The sequence below is a fragment of the Eurypyga helias genome, unplaced genomic scaffold (genome assembly GCF_000690775.1).
Source record: "Eurypyga helias isolate BGI_N326 unplaced genomic scaffold, ASM69077v1 scaffold561, whole genome shotgun sequence".
Taxonomy (NCBI): Eukaryota; Metazoa; Chordata; class Aves; order Eurypygiformes; family Eurypygidae; genus Eurypyga; species Eurypyga helias.
This window is the reverse complement of record NW_010231298.1, coordinates 1-21,307: the sequence shown is the minus strand read 5'-3', so window position 1 is coordinate 21,307 and position 21,307 is coordinate 1. Positions and strand designations below refer to the sequence as shown.

The following is a 21,307-nucleotide window of genomic DNA, read 5'->3' as shown; positions in this document are numbered from 1 at the left end:
AGATCCAAGAAGCTGCCAGTCTCTCTGGAGCTCCTCTCTGCTGGGAGTTTTAATGAAAAAGTGCACTTCTGCTTGCGGTTCCGCTTCGCAATGAGGTAGAGGGCATCTTCTGCTTCATTCAGTCGGCCTTGCGAGTACAGCCAGCGAGGAGACTCTGGAATGAATCTGAAACACACACATGCACAGAGAGCTTTAGGGCTTTTCTTTTCTACGAGGCTGGACTTGTCTAGGGAAATAAGGCCAAAATACACTTCAGTAAAACAAAGTTTTTCAAACAACCCTTCAGATACAGAATTCACTTACTGAAAGAGAGACAAAGCACGTTGAAAGTTAAAGGACAATACATCGTATGTAATTTAGGTAACAAGAAATTACATTGAGAATATGCATATGTACACACACCATACTACAAATTACAGTATTATTAGGACTTTGTCTTAGACTAAAGACTTTGGGAGGCACCACATTACTACAAATAACCACAGGATGTTTGTGTAACACTAACTAGTTGTCTTCCGTTCCTCTTTTTCTGTCTTTTTCCCAAATTCTCTCCTGTAGACAGGAAGGCGGAGGCTGTGCAAAAGTCAGGCGCTTGGTCCCCATGAGCACTGTCCACTTTATAGGGGTATCAGTCCATCACAGCCTACAAACCAAATCTTCTCCTATTACTTTCAGATTCCCCAAACTAATTTAACCTTTAGTCTTTTGCCAGAAGCTTTTTAAGCCTCTGACCAGAAGTGACATTTTTCTTTTAATTTTAAAGGAAAGTGATTCTGTGCTTTTATAAAAAGAAAAGAGCTTAGAAATGAACATGTTTTCCACGCCATGATAAAAAAAAAAAAATCTGATTGCTTAAAGATTACTCTGTAGAAAATGCTATGTGCAAGGGAGGCAGTGTGAAATTTGGAATTTAAAAATTCTTTCTTACAGTAAGACAGGCCTCCGAGCACAGCTCTGAAGTCTCAAGCAAAAGACACTTCAAAAAATTGTACACACCCACCTGGAAGTTAATTTTTTTTTTTCTCCAAAGGCCCCAAACATCACTTTAAGTTTGCAGTATCAGAAGTGTCATCTCTGCCTTTCACCTCATCAACAACCTCCAACACCTTTCCCTGAGTTGTGATGCTTCCTTTGAAAGGGTGTGTTTACTCTTCAGCAAAGGGCTTTATTCAAAAAATTAGTCAGTGAAGTTAAATAGATGTTGGAAGGAAAAAACCCTAAAACTTTAAACACCACCTAAAGTTAGTTTCTTCTTTCAGTTACTGACATTTTGCTGTCAGGAAGTATGTAAGAAAAGAAGAGACACCACATCATAAAGCGTCCAGAGCTGGAGTCCACAAAAAAAACCTCCTACTATCTTAATAAAAAAGCTTTCTTCCTATTCTTTCCTAATCACATTTGAAAAAATAAAGGAAGCTGCCTTTTTTTTATTTTGCATGTCACTTTTAAGACTGTATGTGCAATCAATTTTGATGCCATTTCTTCTGCGTACAGATAATTGTAAGAGAAACATCACGTTACCACATAAGCCCAAAACCATTTCTGTATCTTTTAACACGTTTATATAAAGTTTTTTTAGCGTACCAGACAACAGTTAGATCATCTCCATACACCAGTTAAAGAATAGGATGTGCTTCTACACCACTCGAGGCTGTTCCCATCTACAGTAATAAGGCGTATACAATACAGCGTACGCTTACATCTTCAAGTGCTACAGCCCTGCTATTTAAAGAAAGCACGTGGGGTGGTAGAGGTTGAGAGAAGCACCTTAGTTACACCATTTCACACCATCCTAGAAAAGCATCTTGACTTAGTTGTTTGGTTTGTTTGGGAGGGCGCGGGGGGAAAGCGGGTTGTTTTCTTTTCTTATATTTGGTATGTGTCTTGGTGAAACTCAGTCTGAAAAATAACTTACAGAGATAGAAGAAAGACAACTGTTCCTTCCAGGTTCACCACAACAGCCAGAGTCCGCCAGGAACGAATGAAGTAGCCTAATAAAGCATACTGGGCAATTCCCACAGCAAAGAACAAGCCGCCAATAGAACCTAATATATAATTAAAAAAAAAACGTTATCACTCTTTAAGGAACATTAGCTGTCAACACATGGGATCACACAGAAACTAACACTTCATTAAGAAAAATTCACTCAGCAATACAGGCCAAACCACAACTATTTAGCTAAAGAACACTGTCCTTCAACCATGCAGGGCACAAATTTTATACCTAATTACAAAGATCAATACAAGTCCAAAAAGCATCCTTCTACAACCTCCTCACCCAACAAAGCCCCCTTATCAATTAAGTCCTGTAATTCCAAAAGTATGTTTCAGCTTTCTGTGTGCAAAAATAAATACCACCAACCATTGGAAAACCGGTATTTTTAGGAATATATAGTATGCGTTTGTAGTTCCCGTGATCTGTAAGATATCCTGTTTTAAAGCAGTCTCAGCATAGCGATTCTCTGGCATTTGTCACAGGCTGGGTAAGTCAGGCCCCAGAGCAGTAATGGTACAACGGCACCACGTCTGAAGGACAGCTTCAGCACCAGCGACGACTTAACAGTGTCTGTATCTTTTGTTCTAAGTTGTACAGCTGAGTACCACACGAGACAACTTTTTTTTTTTTTTAAACATAGAAGCAATAGTTGTCTCATCTTTCCATTATATAAAACCACTTTTGATTTCTTTGAGAAGTGCCAGGAATGAAAGAATTGATATTTAGTATAGGAACAAAATGCTCTGTTTAGCAACGTCCAATATTCTGATGGACGGAACTCAAGTTACCACAAACCCTGGATGAGGATTTAGCTGTGTAACATTCACAGGGGATGTTTTAACTGGACCTCTACCAACCAAGTGATGCAGAAATCCGAATGGCCCGAAGTCATTGACTGTGCCTAAGGTTCACCCTAAGGTTCACATTAAACAAAGCCGGGCTCAGATTGAGGTCACACCGATCCTCAAGCAGAGTTAAATTCATAACTGCAGTGGTGTTAGCTTTGGCGTGCGAGACTAAAACCTATAATTTCTCACCATAATGGCACTGACACTCAAACCTTACCTGCTAATGCCCAGTAGGCAGTACCCACGCACTCATTCAGCAGAACAAAGGCCACCAGGGACATGCCACCATTCATCATCCCTACCAAGAAGCGAGAGATGGCAAAGAATTCATACGAGGGGGAGAAGCCATTTGCAATGGCAAACAAGATGTCAAGGGCAAAACCTGGAAAACAAGGCAAAAGGTTCCATTTCAGTAGAGTACCTAATGAGAACTGGAAGCTTTTATCCATATCTTTAGTTGACGTTCAGGGGCATCCGTCCTAAGTAATCACAATCAACAAATACACCACACTGCTACATACCACAGGTATGGGCAGAAATTTAAGTACCTAAAGTCAGTATCATAAAAGAAGGGACACGAAGTGGTTTCTGATACATATATATATTTGTAGTACTAAAACTTCAAATTCCATTCACTGCAGACAACTTTTTCACATACTCAGAACTACTGCCTGTCTCCAGACGCAACCCTTCCACGTCATTCGTTTAGTCAGGTGGCAGCACTTACCTGTGAGATAGACTTTCTTCCTCCCGAAGCGGTCTGAGAGCTGGCCAAAGGAGATTGCTCCAACAAACACACCACTGAAGTAAAAAGAACTGGCGGCACTGACTTTGTACGATGTGTTGCCAATTAAAAACCACTGGGTGGAGGGAAAAAAAAATTGTAATTAAGCAGAAACCAAGCAGTTCACAAACTGCTAATAGCTGGAGAAGGATGACACATTTTAAGGAAGAGCAACCTTTGCATAAGTCTCCTAAGCCTCACATTCAGTCATCAGTGACCAACACATAACTGCTGTCTCTCAAAGTCACCAAGTGGTATTAACCAATCACACATTCCCTCAGATCATGTGCAGCCTTTGATTCTGAAATCATGGACAGATCCCTAAGGACGTGTGTTTTTGCAATTGTCCCACTCCCCCTTTTATTGCCTTTTCTTGCATGAATCTATTACCATAAATAGGCTCAGTCCTACTATGCCCTGACATGTATCACTGCAGTGTGCAGGCACACTACGTAAAATTAAAACTGTAGGTTATGCCCAAAGATAATCCTCATGAACTGTTTTGTCACTGAGAAACTCTTGGGTAGCATTAAACAGGTTTTCTGGTATTACAAATACTCATCTTTTTTACAGTCTACTTTGTGTCATTTCCATTTCTTCTCGATTCCAAATACAAACCTCATCTTCTTATGTTTGATTCTTAGAGCTATGCCTCAGGTTGAACCTGCCAGGAAATTCTTCCCCCCACGAGAACTGTAGAATGAAAATATGCCATATTCTCACTGCTAAAAAGTTATTTTCTTTTGTATTCTAAAAACTCTGCATCTTGCATTCTTTTCTTTTTCTACTCCTCCTGCATCTTGAGATAATGTGTCCTTTTCGTGACACTCAACTTTTCTTCTTGTGCTGGTAAGCTGGTGATTATGTCATTGTCCCTGCAATAACACTAATCTTCTCTTCCTCTACCAAAAGCCCATTAGATACCCTTCCTAGCAAAGCTTATATTATTTCAAAGCTCAGATATAAACTACCTCACTGTGAGAACAGTGCCATGCAATTAAACCTCACCAGGATTACAGAGCTAATGAAACAAAATCATTCAGAAGCTCCAAGAAAATACCTGGCTTACTCTCAGTATATGCTTCATTTTGCACTGTCACTTTAATGGTGAGGTGTTTACCGATAGAGTAGGCAATGTGCCTATCATCAAGACTGACCAAATTCAGTTCTAACACTAACCATGTGACCACAGATCAGCTTCTGAAGCTTCTCCAGCATTTAAAAACAATTCACAGAAAAATATATTTGTATAATAATAGCATAAAAGATAAAAATTAATCTTGAAATAACATGGTCAGTTTGTTTTATAAGAGCTACAGGACTCATGCCCTAACTTCTGGTAGAAAGATTTAAAAAGCTGCCAGCACTGAAACTCAGTGACATGAGATGCTTTCTGAATCATTCAGGGATTAAGGGATAATTTGGTTGTGAAGCAAAATTTCTCCTGCAAATTAATCTCAACAGCTAAGCCGCCCTTTAAAGGGCTCAAGGCTTTTCTCCTCTATGTAAAGCGTGTTACACACATATGCTTGATATTAATGAATCAAGCTTTTTACATCAGAATATTCTTCGGTGTAAATTTGCAATGGCCACGTTATTAGTAACAGATGCCACAAGATAAGCATTAAAAACATCCTCATCAAAGGTTGAAAAAGCTTCTTTACACATCACTAATAAAATTAGATAGCGATATCCCCCAAATAAGTGCAGCCTCACTAAAATCTTTGTATTAGCAATAACTCAGCTTCCAAATATACCACATTCAGCTAACAGTTTTTGAAAAGCTGTATTTCAGCAGTGGGAAACAGGAGAGGCAACAAGATGCTCCTCAACAAAGACCTGTGTATGTTAAAGAACTTCAAAGCAGAATCTACACAAATTGCCTTGGGATTTTTTTGTGTGTCTTTCTCAAGTAAACGCTGTTCTTCACCTACATTTCTTACTATGCAACTAAAATGTTGCAATGTAAAGAAAGTTTATAAAACGTGTGTCCTAAAACATTGCTAGGCCTGACAAACATGTCTGGCTGGTCAAGTTTAAGAGAATAAAAGATTCTTGGATGAATTAAAACATGAAAGAGCCCACAGAAAGTCTGAAAACCTTACTGAGCTTTAAATAATGCTTAAAAAGTCTACTGCCCTTTAGGATTTCAATGTAAATAGTGGCATAAGTACTCATATCCTCTTTACTACCAGAATAAGCAATGCCTATTGTACACAACTGCTTGGTACTACTCTAAAGCTGGCAATTTTCATTAATATGTTCATAACGAACGAAGTGCTTTGCAGAACTAATTCAGATAGCATTAATGTCTCTGGACAAAAGCCATGAATTATCAAGTGGTACTACACTTGACTCAAATGTACAGCTCTAAATTCAGGTCTTGTAATAGAATCATAGAATCATAGAAACACTAGGTTGGAAAAGACCTTAGAGATCATCCAGTCCAACCGTATCTGTCCACCACTAAACCATATCTCTCAGCACCTCATCCACCCGTCTCTTAAACACATCCAGGGATGGTGACTCCACCACCTCCCTGGGCAGCCTATTCCAGTGTGAGATAACCCCTTCAGTGAAGAACTTCTTCCTTACATCCAATCTAAACCTCCCCTGGCGCAGCTTGAGTCCATTCCCCCTCGTCCGATCATCTGTCATTAGGGACAGATGCACTCGGACAAGGCTCTCGCACAGCACAATTTGACATTAAGAGATACTGAAGGCCCCGGGAAGGGCAGGTGTTGCACACATCAGTGCAGAGTCTGCAGTCATTTCTGTAGGGACTGTGGCTAAACCAAGAAAGAAGACACAAAACACAGCGGCCACACTAATAAAGCTAAAGCTTGTTTTGGGATAGAATGGGGGAGTTTGCTTTGTCCACCCTCACTGCCCACGCCTTACCTCGTACCTGGAGTTGCAGACTGCAGAAGCTACCTCCTCTCCAGTTCCTCCACTGCTAGCTACTTGCATGGTGGGTACACTACATGCATCTGACCCTAGCAAGGGAACCACAGGAGGTGACCAGGAAGGGCTCAGGGTATATAAAGTGTTTTTGAGTACACGAGCACAATGAATGACATGATTCCAGCTCAATTGTAGAACGAGGCTATGGTATCCAATACATAACTTCCACGTGGAAAACTACTAAAATTCTGCTCCAAAGTTTCCCACAAGATCTGCATAGCGAAAATAAAGCTCCTTGTATAGCCAGTAGCCATTAATAGATTACCTGTACCTGGAGGTAGCACCTGCTAATCCAAACGTGCATTAGCATGGAAGAATGAAGCAGTACAACCAGACCTCTACAACAGTCCCAGTAAGATTTACTCATCACACAGGGGGCTTACCTCAGACTTACCTCAGAGACTATAGACGTGAAGCTGCCACCAAAGTGTACGTGCTTATGCAACTCGCTGCTGTTGGCGGTCAGCAGCCATTCCCCAAAAGCTCTCTGCTCACTCGCTGACTGGTTGCTATGGCTCTGATTAGCTGAGAGCTCCTGGAGATCCCAGTGGTAAGGAGGAGTTGCACCCACCAATGCAATGAGGATGGCTTCAGTGGCCACATAGAGCTGGCAAGAAAGACAAAAGCCATCAAAGCAGCTAAGCATACATCCAAGGAATGTATTAAATCAGTATTAAAAAAAAAATTCCTATTTTATATTCACCTTCTACCACTACTAGATGCCACGTATAGCCCCGTCTACCAAATATCACACTCTGAAGAACTACAACGTCAACACGGTGGTTCTCACATGTTTTATCTGTTGATTATTTGAGAAAAAAGAAGTTCCCCTCCTGACATCCTTCCCTCAGCCAGAGGCTCCCAGCTCCCACACGTAGCAAGTTGTGTTGGGTTTGTGTGATGGGGATTTTGGTAGCGGGGAAGGGCTACAGGGGGGCTCCTGAGAGAAGCTGCTGGATGCTTCCCCAGCTCCAAAACTGGACCCACCTCTGGCCACGGCCAAGCCAACTGGTGTCTCTGTGATTAACAGAGGCCCCCCTGCAGCCTGGGGAGGACCCCACACCAGAACAGGGGGATGCACCCAAAGGAGTCCCTGATTCCATGGGAAGCTAGCCTGCAGCCTGGGGAGGCCTGAAGGATGGCACCCCACGGAAGGGACCCACGCCGGAGCAGTTGGTGAAGAACTGCAGCCCCTGGGAAGGGCTCATGTGGGAGAAGTTGGAGGAGGACTGTCTCCCATGGGAGGGACCCCACGCTGGAGCAGGGGCAGGGTGTGAGGATCCTCCCCTGAGGAGGAATGAGCGGCAGAGACAGCGTGTGATGGACTGACCACAACCCCCATTCCCTGTCCCCTGTGCTGCTGGGGGGAGGAGGTAGAGAAATGGGGAGCAGAGCTGAGCGTGGGCAGAAGGGACAGGTGGGGGGAAGGGGTTTTTAGGATCTGGGTTTATCTCTCATTATCCTGATTTTATTGATAACAAATTACATTGATTTTTTCCTCCCCAAGTCGAGTCTGTTTTGCCCACGACCGTAACTAGTGAGTGATCCCTCCCTGTTCTTGTCCCGACCCACCAGCCTTTCCTGATGCTTTCTCCACCTCATCTCGCTAGGTGAGTGAGTGAGTGAGCGGCTCCGTGGTGCTCAGCTGCTGGCTGGGCCTAAACTGAAACACAAGTACACCTCCTGGACGCATGAAAAAGTGTTAGTAGTAATAAGGACACAAAATAAAACCATTCTTTAAAGCAAGTATATTACTCTGTTATACACTCTCCTTTCACCCTTGTTCATTCCTCTAATTTGATATTTGGAATAATTTCCTCACTGTTTCATATCTAGTCTTTCCCAGCTTTTTAATCTTCCATCAACCTGTTTTACTCTTAAAAAAAGAGAGACAGAGGCACACATGTGAACATACATATGCATTTCTTACATATCTACCCATTTATACAGAGACACAAGGCCTAAACACAGTGATTAACAGCTGGCTTTGTTTAGGAAAAAATAAACAGCCTGCTGGGAACATACCTTTCAAGCCTTGTCTGGACCTGGGTCACCGATGCTTGCTCAGAACATTCACAGACCACTGCTTTAACAGTCTGCATTAGAACTGCTTCTTACAACCCAGTGTTTTTAGATCTGTTTGAACACATAAGTGCCATGAGTTCTGCTACAGAAGATATGATACAGTCTTCTGAGAGACAAAAGGAGTTGCTGGTAACAACACAAACACACACCCACACTCTCCAAATAAAACTGCCTCTTGTCTCAAGCCCTCACTGAGGAGCAGTAACTCAGCACAGAAGTTCCTGACAAAACAAACAAAAAGATCCTGTTGCTTCTCCTGCCTACTACTTCCTCTATAAAAATAATAATAAATTAAAAAAAACACACCCTCAGCCATGCCACTCCATTTCTCAAACCCCACTTCAGCCATCTCCTGAATACGGTCCTTGCTATGCTCCCAGCATCTCCTCCTTATGTTCTTGGGAATAACATACCCTCAGGAAGTATGTTCTCTCAGAAGGCTGCTATACAAATAATTCTCAAAACTGGGAAGACCAGAGATAGGCACCAAAAAAAAACAAGTCTGAGGGCCTCTGAATTCTGGTGCAAGTAACACCAGGTAATGCTATTCTGTTCTGTACTACAGCTGAGCAGTCGGAGTTAGACCCAGATCCAAAGGAGAATTTGCATTCCACAAGATAAACTGCTACTGGACTGGAAGGAGGTAAATAAATATATTTTTTTAAATAATTCTCTTTCCATTTTTAATATAAGATTACTGAATATCGAAAGGAATTTGGAAGAAAAAACACATTCTGTTAACTGTGTTATTATTTAAGCTGAAGAACAACTATCTAGACTACCATGAAGAGTAAAAGACCCCATCTGGGAAAGAAGGCAAGGACTAAGATTACAGGGAGAGAAGTGTTAAAAAGCTGAGTGGCCACGTTGCTAGGGATGTGTGGATACGGTACTCAAGAACAGTTTGAAATTACTGAGAAATGAGAATTACAGGTCATGATCTGCAGTGCATCCCTGTACTCTGACTCGCTCAGACAATTCCGTGTCAGGACTAAGTGATAACATCCTTGCTTTTGTCTTGTGAAATAATAAACATATTTTTGAAGTAGTTCAGGAAATGAAATCCTCAAGGCATTCGGTTTAGAGAAAGCCAGCATAACACTTCTCATTTTTGCTCTAGGTGAAACTCACCCCAGCTACAGAAACCTAAATCAAAAAATAAGTGATTGCAGGCACACAAAGAAACACTACAGATACTTTTTTCAATTTAAAAATGCATCCTTAATCATCCTGGTGCTGCAGCAAGCAAGGATGATAAAGACAGAAACCGTTTCAACTGATCTGTTGAATCACAAAAACATACAAAGATGGAGATATGCTTTGATGTTATCAAATAGTATTGTTCTATATTCAAGCTCACTGGAGGCACTGCTGACACAAGACTCTCTCATAGTGCTCATCTGCCTTGTACTTGGGGTAACAGGGATAGTAAACCCTCTTCATTCCATTGCAAAAACAAAACCCACAAGACACGCTCCCCCCCAAATTAATTTACAATTCTGAAGGCCAGAAGTGGTCCTAAAAACATGATGAAGCAAACTCTAAACTTGAATTCAAAATACAGTTTTTATCATTCAAATAAAAGGCAAGAGTTTTTTAATGAATCTGTAGATTCCTCCCATAAGAATTCTAAATGCTTGCACTCAGCAGTAACACAGTTGTACAGATTGGTGAGCAATATAGAACACTATAAAATCAAATAGAGAGATTGTATAGCAACTTTATAAGGGGTATAAGTGGCTACATGATATGCACTGTGGCAAACAAAGCGCCTCATTTTTCATTTGATCTGTAACAGAAATCAAGTGAAATTTATATCATTTCATGCGTATCTTCTATTCACAAACCATCTTCACTGGCTCTGTGCGGATGTTAGAAGTGCCCTACCGAATTCCCTGCACTGATCTGTATTAACCAAGATGAACACCCGGCAGAAGGGGAGAAGGCAGCAGCTCAGTCACTGTTGATGAAATGCTGAGAGCTTTGTTAGTACGGTTTAAGTTTCTCCTGTTTATATTCCCTGTAGGTTAAAACTGTATTGTCTGTCTACATTAGAAGTCTAGGGTGTATGTAGATTCATTAAAAGGCAACACCTTAAAAAACCTGTAAACTTTCTCCACTAAGCATAAGGAATTTTAGTTAGCCATTTATAGTTATTTCATTAACATGTTTTTAAATTAACCAAAATTAACATTTTGAAACTAATATAAGTGCCTGAATAGTGTTGACCAGCTGTCTTGGTGTTCATTTTCATAATAAATTACTTCCAAGAAAACTACAGAATCTCTAATAAGACCAGCAAAGGGGGGGAGTGGAGGGAGGTGGGGTGTCTTATTATTTAAGTTTTTTAAATTACCTTAAATAGTTTCATTTGTGTAGCACAAAAACACATACAAAAATAAATTAAGAAGCTCTTTTAGCCCTCATAATTTACCTATTATGAAGCACAAATGAAAAACAAAGGCAAGACTTAAATTCTACTAAGAAGTGCTTTCAGCCTTTTTAATCAGCTCATCAGCAATGCACAACCAGCCTGGTCATTCCAGCCTAGTATCAGCTGAAGCATTCACTGCTGAACAAAGCAATGAGTAAGCCACTCACTGCTGACCTTTCAGATCCAGAAACATTAAAACTGCACCTTCAGGAAAGATAGAAGTTAAGGAAGAACAAGGAATAACCTTGCTCTGTAGAAGCCTATGATGAAGGAAGGGACAGTCGTTTCTCCTGAACCCATGTCAGGCAGCTGAAAAGCTGTAGGGCCACCTTATTCCTGAAGGTCTGGAGTCTTTCCCCATGGCAGGGAGGTTGGAACTGGATGGATAATCTTTAAGGTCCCGTCCAACCCAAACCATTCTGTGACTCTACGATCTCATCTGCTCCAAGTTATTTTGAAAAGGTGATTTGCCTTTAAGTTGACATGATTTTTTTCTTCTCAAAAACTCCACAGAAATGCCATAAAATCTCTTCCTGCTGCAGAATTATCTGCTGCTGACCACACACTCTTCTACCAAAATATGCTTCCCCTCTTGGAAGCACAGTGAGAGAGAGAACGCCGTAAGACAGAAGGAAAGGCTGGTGTACTTACAAAGCAAGGAATCACCATATGCAGAAGAACACCATGTAACCTCTCAAACACAGAACAACCCGAACCCCGCTCTGACAGGAAACATTCCCCATGAAGAACACCACGGTTGAGTATTACCTGTGACAAGGACAGAAGTCAACACATTTTTGCCCAGAGAAGCTGTGGATGCCCCATCCCTGGAAGTGTCCAAGGCCAGGCTGGATGAAGCTTGGAGCAACCTGGTCTAGTGGAAGGTGTCCCTGCCCATGGCAGGGGGTTGGAACTGGATGATCTCTAAGGTTCCTCCCAACCCCTCTATGATCCTATGATTTTGAAAGAATTTAGTGTTTATGTAGAAACTGAGAAAACCTACCCCATTTAGAGTTTTTCAACCTTAAAATGTAGGCCTCCAGAATCCACAGGAAAAAAAATCCAAAGTCTATCCAAACCCCTACATAACTTTATTCTAGAAATTCTTTAATATCTACGTCGACATCTACGCTCTGCAGCAAACCACATCTCGCAGAGCCTCGTTTCCTACAGGTTTACGGAAGGAGTCCCCTTAGCTTCCCTTTCTTCTCTGTTCCAAGCATCCAAAACCATGCACCTCGACTCTGTTTCATGCTCAGTATCATGTTGGTGGGCAATGGCATTGGTAGAGGTTTGGTGCTCCTCCCGCTCAGGCTTCCAGACAGCACACGTGCCCATCAGTCGGGTGACTGCCACCACTCAGCAGCACATGCACATACAAGTCTGCTGCACTTCCCCTCAGCACAGGCCAGCACTTGAGTCCCACGCGCAAACACCACCATTGTTGCCATCCTAGAGGCCAAATATTTCTAGGTAAATTGACACCATTTGAGATTTCTCAGTTCTTGTCAATGAACCCAAGACAGAGGGTGTCAGTGTCTGCCTATACCTGGATGGCAGAGGGTGGAATGCAGATGGTGACAAAGGAGAGTCAAAACAAAGTTCCACAACGGGTTCTCCAAGAACAAAACAATATCCTTCCCAAGATCACATGAGTGAATTTAACTCTGAATATGCACACTTAATTAAACTGTGCCGATACCATTAGATTCTTCGACCTCTTCCACCACCAGAATAAACACATAAGAAAACTCACCACCTAGAGACAGGATGCTATTACTTCCTGCAAGATGGACTTCTCCACAGTGCTATAAATAAGACAATGAGTTTGCTGTTAAGAAGTCAGACTTCTCCACAGTGCTATAAATAAGAGTTTGCTGTTAAGAAGTCACCTGTCAGTCTTGTACTGAAGCAAAATCTTGCAAGACAATTACCTATATTGTTTGCCCTGGGACAGATGAAACAACTTACAGGATTGAAAGAGCTCAATAGGATTCCTCTACTGTGGTAGATCAGTTGAATAAACTAACACCTAGTGTGCTACCTAACCACAGAAACATTAAAAATTTCCATAAACGCTTTTTTTTTTCCCCCCTTCACAATCACACAGAAGGTACAGGCAATGCACATTATACTAGGGAGACCTGGAATTTGCTAGAGAATGTAGAAGCAGGTGCTACAATGCTTCTGGCATGTTACAAAGTACAGTACCCTGAAAAACCTCACAGACTTGCTGTACCATCAAGTTCAGTGACCAGAATTAACAGAAGTTTTACTATATGTATAAAGAGTTAGCACAGCAGCTGACTGCAAATTTGAGCCCAGAACTGCTTCAGGCACCACAGCCTAAAGTATTTGCATTTTTGTAGTATCCTGGACTACATGCAACAACACTTAGGAAAGGCAAACATACTTATCTAGCGTGGACGCACATACCACATCTCAAAGGGCCGGGACTGACCGCTGCTACAACTGGATCACCCTGAGCAAGGGAAACAAAGTCAGGCTCACATCAGAGGCTGACAGGCCTCTGAACATGAATATGGAAGTTGGAAGTATTATTTTTCTGCCTTTAAAAACAAAAGCACCAAAATTAGGAAAAAAAACACTATAAATACTACCTCTGCTTGAACAGGAACACTCAAGAAGTTCCATTAATGTGCAGTCAAGTGCCCAGACTCCTCAGTCGAACACCAGCTATAGTTTCAACAGTACCTCACCAGCAGTGCCACTCTGCTCTTCTTTACATAAAGAAGGACTTGTAGGAGAACAAAGCCCAAAAGTGCCCAAAGTTCCTACTCCAGTTTATGAACATACTACACACCAGCCCAGGATTGAACCGTTCCCATGGCATTACAGGGTAACATGAAGAAAATGTCAGCAACGGCTGGTGAAAAACCAGCGCAGGAATGGTGGGCTGCAAGCATCAGGCAGAGCTTAGTCCTCCTTCCACAAGCGTGATCATTCTTCCGTCTGCATTTCATCTGTGTCCCTTTTTCTCTGCAAAGCTTCCAACCTTCAACTTGTGAGAGACCTGGAACGGAGAAGCTTCGGCTGTCACAGCCAGTATGACAAGAGAGGGAAGTTGGCACCTTAGCACGCCAGTTTGGGACACTGCCTGAGGATACTGGGTGAGCACCTCAGTCCCACCGAGGCAGCTCTTGCTAAGACTGTGGGAAGAGCACATTCCCGGCTGTGCCTGGACTTCCTCGCTACCAAATGACTAAGGCATTTACCTTGGTAAAGAGGCAATAAAAGCATACGCTACTTCTGAAGTTTCTGCTGTTTAAGTGTCCCGGCTAAAAGACGTTGCTGACATTCATACAAGCTGCTTTCACTCATTTATTTATTTGCCCGAGGACAAGCAATTGGATCTATTTGTGTTGGTGTGGGGTTTTGTTGTTTGTTTGTTTTGTGTTTGGTTTTGTTTTATTAAGTAAAGTCTTGGTTTACTTCTATTTCAGAGCAACACGATGCTCCAGAACTGAAAGAACATGGGGTTTTCCCAATTTTTTGATGCAACTTGCTAAACCAGTGATTTCCAACTTACAGCCTACAGGCCTCAGAAGTCCCTGAATTACTTCTTAAAGTTCCAGGAACCAAGTGAACACAAGTGCAACGTTTAACCCAGTGAAGTCCCAAACCTAGTCAGAGATCATGCTGTAAACAGACAAGACCTAGAAAGCAGATGCTATTGCTCCAGAGGGACTCCGGTCCCACCGGGATGGTACTTGCAAAAAGCAGGCAGAGGTTTTCCTTACTGCAAGCAATGCACATGAAGCACTGCACTACCTATTAATAGAAGAAGTTATATTAACTATTCAAGTTGTTCTGGTTTTCTTAAAAAAAAAAAAAAAAAGGCATTTCAGGGCACAAAACTGTATTTGGGTCAGAAATAGAGAGCAACAATCATGTGCAAGTGTGAACTCAGAGTAGCGGTTTCCATTATGCAGGTACCAGTTCTATCACCTGAGAGAAGAGGAAATGAGAGTCGAAAACAGAGGAGGTGTTGGTGAGGAGAGCCCTGATGATGTGGCTCGCTAGTGGAAAACTACAGGTAATTTATTGCCTACAAAACATAGGAAATTACAGACAATGTGTACACATGGGCAGGGAAGAAGGAAAGGGAGATAATGTGTCATAATACCAATATTTTTAATCCACAGTCTTTGCTATGCAGTGGAATTGTGCCTGCTAACTGCCCAGCTCATCTTCTGAAGGTGTTCTGAGGACAGGCTGGCTAGATGGATTGCCTCAACGGCGTTGGTCAGGCAGAAAGCCATCTTAAGAGCAGAAGATGGGATTGCTTCAGCACCCACCGAACCCAAATACCATCCTGTAGCATGAAATACTCTGTGTAGCAATAACTTTGTTGTTAATAACATGAAAACACCTCCCCATATGTTTTACCCACGCTCCATACAAGGATGCCAATCACCACTGACACAATGCCTCCTGGGCAACTTCCCAGTTGTTAAAGACATGGCAAAAGCAAGGCATTCAGGCACTGCTGGAGCCGAGAGCCCCAGAGCGAGTCCCTTCCCACGACTTCACTCTTTACACAGCATCTAGTCCTCACTTTAAAAAAAAAAAAAAAAGGGGGCAAAAAATGAAACTTTTTTTAAAATAGGCAGAACAAATCTGCTTCCTTCCCTCTGTTGGTGGGCTTCAGTAAGTCTGCTTCTCCATCAGCAATAACTCTGTTAATGTCTGCGCAGCAGCTCATTCAACAGGCATCTCGTAGGCTTGTTCCGACCGTGCTTTCCCTCTGCATACAAGCATACATTTAAAGCTCAGCTGTACGGATGATGCACTGGTTTGAATTAATTGATTCTATGATTTTTTCTCAAACATGAAATTCAAATCCACATTACAAAATAAGGAAGTTCTACAAAACAATGGCAAATTTACTATCTGTGAGAAAGGTCAATGATCTTTGCAGAATGCAGTTATCTTAGACAGGAAGCAAACACAAGCTTTGCTTTACGTTTCTGGTCAAGAGGGCCAATACTTTGTATCCTGAGAGACATCATAGAATCACAGAACGGTTTAGGTTGGAAGGGACCTTAAAGACCATCCAGTTCCAACCCCCCTGCCATGGGCAGGGACACCTTCCACTAGACCAGGTTGCTCAAAGCCTCATCCAGCCTGGCCTTGGAGACTTCCAGGGATGAGGCACCCACAGCTAGTGCTTCACCACCCTCTCTGGGAATAACTTTTTGATCTCCAATCTAAACCTCCCCACTTTCAGTTTAAACCCATTACCCCTTGTCCTGTCACTACAGGCCCTTGTAAAAAGTCCCCCCCCAGCTCCCTTGTAGCCCCTTCAGGCACTGGAAGGTGCTATAAGGTCTCCCCGGAGCCTTCTCTTCTCCAAGCTGAACAAGCCCAACTCTTCCAGCCTGTCCCCATAGCAGAGGGGCTCCAGCCCTCTGAGCATCTCCGTGGCCTCCTCTGGACTTGTTCCAACCCATCTATATCCTTCTGATGTTGAAGGCTCCACAGCTGGATGCAGCACTCCAGGTGGGGTCTCACAAGAGCAGAGTAGAGGGGGAGAATCCCCTCCCTCAACCTGCTGGCCACACTGCTCTGGATACAGCCGAGAATACATCCATAAGACACAACATAATTATCAGGGAAGATGGAGATGCAGACTGCTGATAAGGTATTCATTACTCCTCTCTCCACACAGGATTAGTTTTGGAAAAAACTGATGGCAAGTTATCTATTTAAAATCAATGGGCAAGGCAGTGGTTATTAGAATTTACACTCCTGTGTTATATCTGAGAGCTAAGGACCCTGCCACTAACGGAGCACGTCACCACTCAGCGCTGCTCTTCTAGAGTTCCTGCAGAACGTAATGCAACTATCAGCTGCATTCATGTTTTTAAAGTTATAATATCACAAAAGATATGTGATTGTTTTTCTGAAGGAACAGTTAAGGACCTGAAAGAAATCATTAAGGAAAGACAGACCACACCGGGTCTTGACTCTATTTCTGATTCTTCTGCCAGCTATGTTTTGTTTACAGAAGGCCACTAAAGGATAAAGGGGTCTTGGTTGGCATCTACATCACCGAAACTCAGCATAACACGTGACCAAGGAACTACCTTTTTTTTCCTTAAAAGATTCCCCCTGCCCCATTGGAGCAAATGATAGGATTGGTCTTCACTCAGAAGCTCCACCAGCTTTCAGGCAGAAACATTCTTAGCTAAATGAGTAGCAGCATCTCTTTGTGTGCGATTAGTTCACATACGTATGCCCACCTAGTTTATTTTTCTTCCCAAGCAGGAATAAGCTCTACCAGAACAAGGAATTATATTCAGCAATACAACTACTCCAACAGCCTACATCACTTCTACAAGGAAAGCAACACCATCCTTTAGTATAAGCATGCTCCAAGTAAAACACAATGCATGGAAAAATATGAGAATAAGCAGCTTACCTCAAGAAATAGAAATTTGGGCCCCTACTTTTTATGTTTGTATTCATGTCACATTTGAAACCACCTCTCTGCGTAAGTGGCTGCACATGTTTGTCAAACATTCTGCAACTGCTTTCTTAAAAGAAGTCAGGGGACGTAAAACTCTCACTGCTCCCATAGGCATAAAGAAAAAAGCCAATTAGTTGGGTAATCAAAGCAAAGGAAGGTTACACAGCAGTTCTGTAAACCTTTTTGATGTCTGTCACCTTGCTTACATCCCTTACAGACACTTACAGGCTGAACTATGTCTAAGTTACAGTGCAAGTAACTGGGTAAACAGCATTCCTGTCATGAAGCCCCTGGAACACCTTCAGCAGCCCGTACTATCAGTGGTAATGCAATCTGTGTGATACCCATCTCTTTCTTTCACTTTAAATTGTTCATTTCAGGTTTGTTTTGCACTTTCTATTCAGATAAAGACCTAATAGTATAGCTCATCAAGGACTGGGAGCAAGCTGTGAGATTTACAATGAATTCTGGTTAGATCAAAGAACAGCTCAATAGACTCAAGCAAACTAAGTATCAAAAGAAGATTCAGTGAGAAGTATTTCATTCCTGCCATTACAACTACGGAGTGATGCCTCGTGCCATCAGAGAGGCAGGATGTGTGCAGGGGGTAGATAAGAAGCACCAAGAAACAGAGTTAAACAGGGCTATGTATGGGATCGCATCTGTATCCCATCCAAAGACAGACAAAAAGACAGACACTACTTTTGAATTATTTCTCAAGATTTGGGATGAACCCGCCTTACATAAGCCACATGTCCCAGAATCTGCTTTCCCTCAAAACATTTGTGCAGATGGGCTGATTAAAGGCCAGCTTTCTGCATGGGGATATCCTAACGACAGAAGTCATACATGAAGAGATGTTAGCAGCACCACTCATTACAGCATCAAGAATGCCTTTGCTTTAAAACAAACTACATTCAAGAAAGTTGATGTTACTACATTAACTGTTCTGCAATACTCCCTGCAGTTAGTAATAAGTCCCTGAGATGGAGGGAAACACCACCCTTGGTAATTATCCACACTGTTGCAAAGCACATTACCCAGCTTCAGGCAAAGCATTTTTCAGCTGTGTAAACAAGAACTCCCTTTGAAACTCTAAAATCTTCTAAAAAGCCTTTTAATAGAGATGTAATAGCAACACACCTCCATTCTGAGATTTCTGCAGGTCTAGCCTGGGCTTGGGAAAGCCTGTGTGTAGCTCACATTCACTGGCAAAGGCTAACCTCTTTCAACCATGTGTCGAGTCACAAGACAACAATAAACCTTTTTTTTTTCCTTAATATGCTTGTACGCTCTCTAGCATCTGATCAAGATGTGAGAGTCTGTCTAACAAACACCAAAGGACTCTGTTCTTTAATTATGCTTGGATATAATTTCTTCAAAAGGCAGTGAGTACCTTTCTAGTAATCAGTAGGTGCCAAGCAATTGCTTTTAGTTCAAAGTAAATAAGCATTGTAAGAGTTATCGGCTCCCTTTATTCCGCTCTTGGTCTCTTAAAGATACACTAGAAACAGAAGATTGATCCAGCCTTATATTCCCATCATCAGTCTATCCCACAAGTGTTTGGTACCATTTGCCTCAAAGAAGTTTGGCAGGCTAAACTATGTAATGAGATACGCTGGCGTATCAGTAAGGTTACATGGTAGTAGTAGTTTATTGTAGAAATTTATATGAGAAGAAAACCACTACAATGAGGGAAAATACTTACCAAGTATGAAACTCAAGAGATCAGAAACATGCAGAGGTGAAGAAGAGGCACAAAAGCCTACAAAGCAAAGCAAAAAACATCTGCTGGGACTCTTATGGGGCAGGGAAAGCAGAGAGTTTAAGCTCACTATATTAACTTCAAAGATGATGGGACTTGACACAACCAAAACCAGCTTTCACCCACATGGTATTCTTATCTTTCAGAATTTAGAAATATTTTTATACCAATAGGCCAATGTGAAACTACAAGCCAACTGAGGGAGCACGTGGACAGGGAAACAAGCAATAGCATGGAATAATCGGCCCATGGCAGAGCCAGTGACACAGACCAACGGAAGCTCTCATTCTGCAGCATCCAATCCACTGAAGGAGCCCACAGTTATCTACATCACACACACCGGATACCTTACTTCACTTGGGGTGCATCCTCCAAAGGCTGATGATAAACCAGACAGAAGACTACCACCAGTCATGAAACCTACTTTCAGTCTTGCTCTTGCACAACCCAGTCACACATTACATAACCTGGCACCAAAAAAAGGAACACAGAAAGCAATCAACCACCCAAGCAGGAACCAGTTGTATAAATCCAAATCTATTCACAGATGGAAAGACAACAAGCCTCACATCTAAATCCCTTACAAACTCCCGCACCTCCACGATCCGAAGCAAAGGAAACCTATCAGTCAGGGGATGATTCTCACTGGTAAAGTTCAAGAATTAAAGATAATGCGAGAAGAAAACAAAAACAAAACAAAAAAAAAAAGCGCAAACCTGCTAGCTTTTTCCTTCAGTTAGAACTGAATTAGTTCCGGGATTTGTAAAGATCATTCTGTTTACTTCTCCCATAAGAAATGCAAGTCATTAAAAAGAAAAGACAAAGGCATTACAGAACAGCTGACCCATACTACTTCAAACTCTGAGAACACTGAGCACTTGTCATGTTTGCAGTTTGCTCCACAACATGACGAGCACTGGAAGGAAAAAATAACAATTGCTTCCTTAATCCCTAATCCACAGTGAGCATACACATTTTCTAGCTGGTCAGCCAGTAGAACAAGTTCTAAACAATGTCTAATTTTAAAGAATTAATCAGCTAAATCAGTTAAAAAGAGGGGAGAGAAACAGCACAAGGAAGTAGAAACCTACAAAGCTTTTGCTGTCCAGCATCATCATAGCTGCGCAACCAAGTACAAAGTTCCCAACTGACAGCACTGGGCATCTGGATTTGCTCTGGGCATCTCATAAAGCTTCTCAGTACTTCCATCAGTCCCGCAGCTGCCAGGAGAAGGCATTCAGTCTCACGGCTCCTGACTGGAAGCTCCTGATTACTACAAATCCTCGGCAGTGGGGAGGACAATTAAGTTCCTTTCTTTCCTCCTGCAGCTGGTAAGCTTCCAGGGCGTAGTAATCCATCATCTGTCAGCCTAGCTGAACTCACTACAATTACGTTTTTGGAGCATTAACATGAGGTGAGCCAAACTTCTCAAATTATACCTTATGCCTAGGCCTGAGAGTGAAGGTGCACATGATCCTCACCTCCCCATCCCAGGCACAGAGACGATGAAAAGCTGGAAATAGGACAACACACCTGGTTGCAGAGCACATGGCTTCATCACGCAGCCTCTGAATGGCGTCACAGCAGTCCGCTGTGACTCTGGACTCCATTTTTATCACAAAACTTAAGAGTTGCAGTTTTGCATCGCACAGAACGCAAACCTGATGACCCAAGACGTAGAGCATCGTCCAAATGCCGACTGCAGAGACTCTGCCCCTACGCTTGGGGAGCTAAGCCAAGGGACATGGTACCACAAGCAGTCATCGCTGGTTATACGAGCGCTTCTACACACAGAGGTACCTGCACACACCTGTGGCTTTCCATACGCTTCCACCGCCACCACCAAGCCCCGCGCAGCCCGGAAATCACCACCCTAGGCCATTAACCCCAGGCTGTGCAGCATTCCCAGCAGAGCCTCTGACAGGAGCCGCTCTCTTC

At 42.4% G+C, this 21,307-nt stretch overlaps 1 protein-coding gene across 1 annotated transcript in view; it reads right to left on the bottom strand.

Annotated features, from left to right (window-relative positions):
• LOC104516607 (solute carrier family 22 member 15-like) overlaps positions 1-21,054 on the bottom strand; it is a gene marked incomplete at its 3' end in the record, with an annotated part of 26,675 nt that extends 5,621 nt beyond the window's left edge. The window contains 7 exon segments of the mRNA XM_010160992.1: positions 1-165; positions 1,916-2,045; positions 3,062-3,226; positions 3,572-3,704; positions 6,987-7,199; positions 19,954-20,014; positions 20,903-21,054. The exon segment at positions 1-165 is cut by the window's left edge and continues 1 nt beyond it. Coding sequence (XP_010159294.1) covers positions 1-165; positions 1,916-2,045; positions 3,062-3,226; positions 3,572-3,704; positions 6,987-7,199; positions 19,954-20,014; positions 20,903-21,054 — 1,019 coding nt within the window.
• Positions 21,055-21,307: the final 253 nt, after the last annotated feature.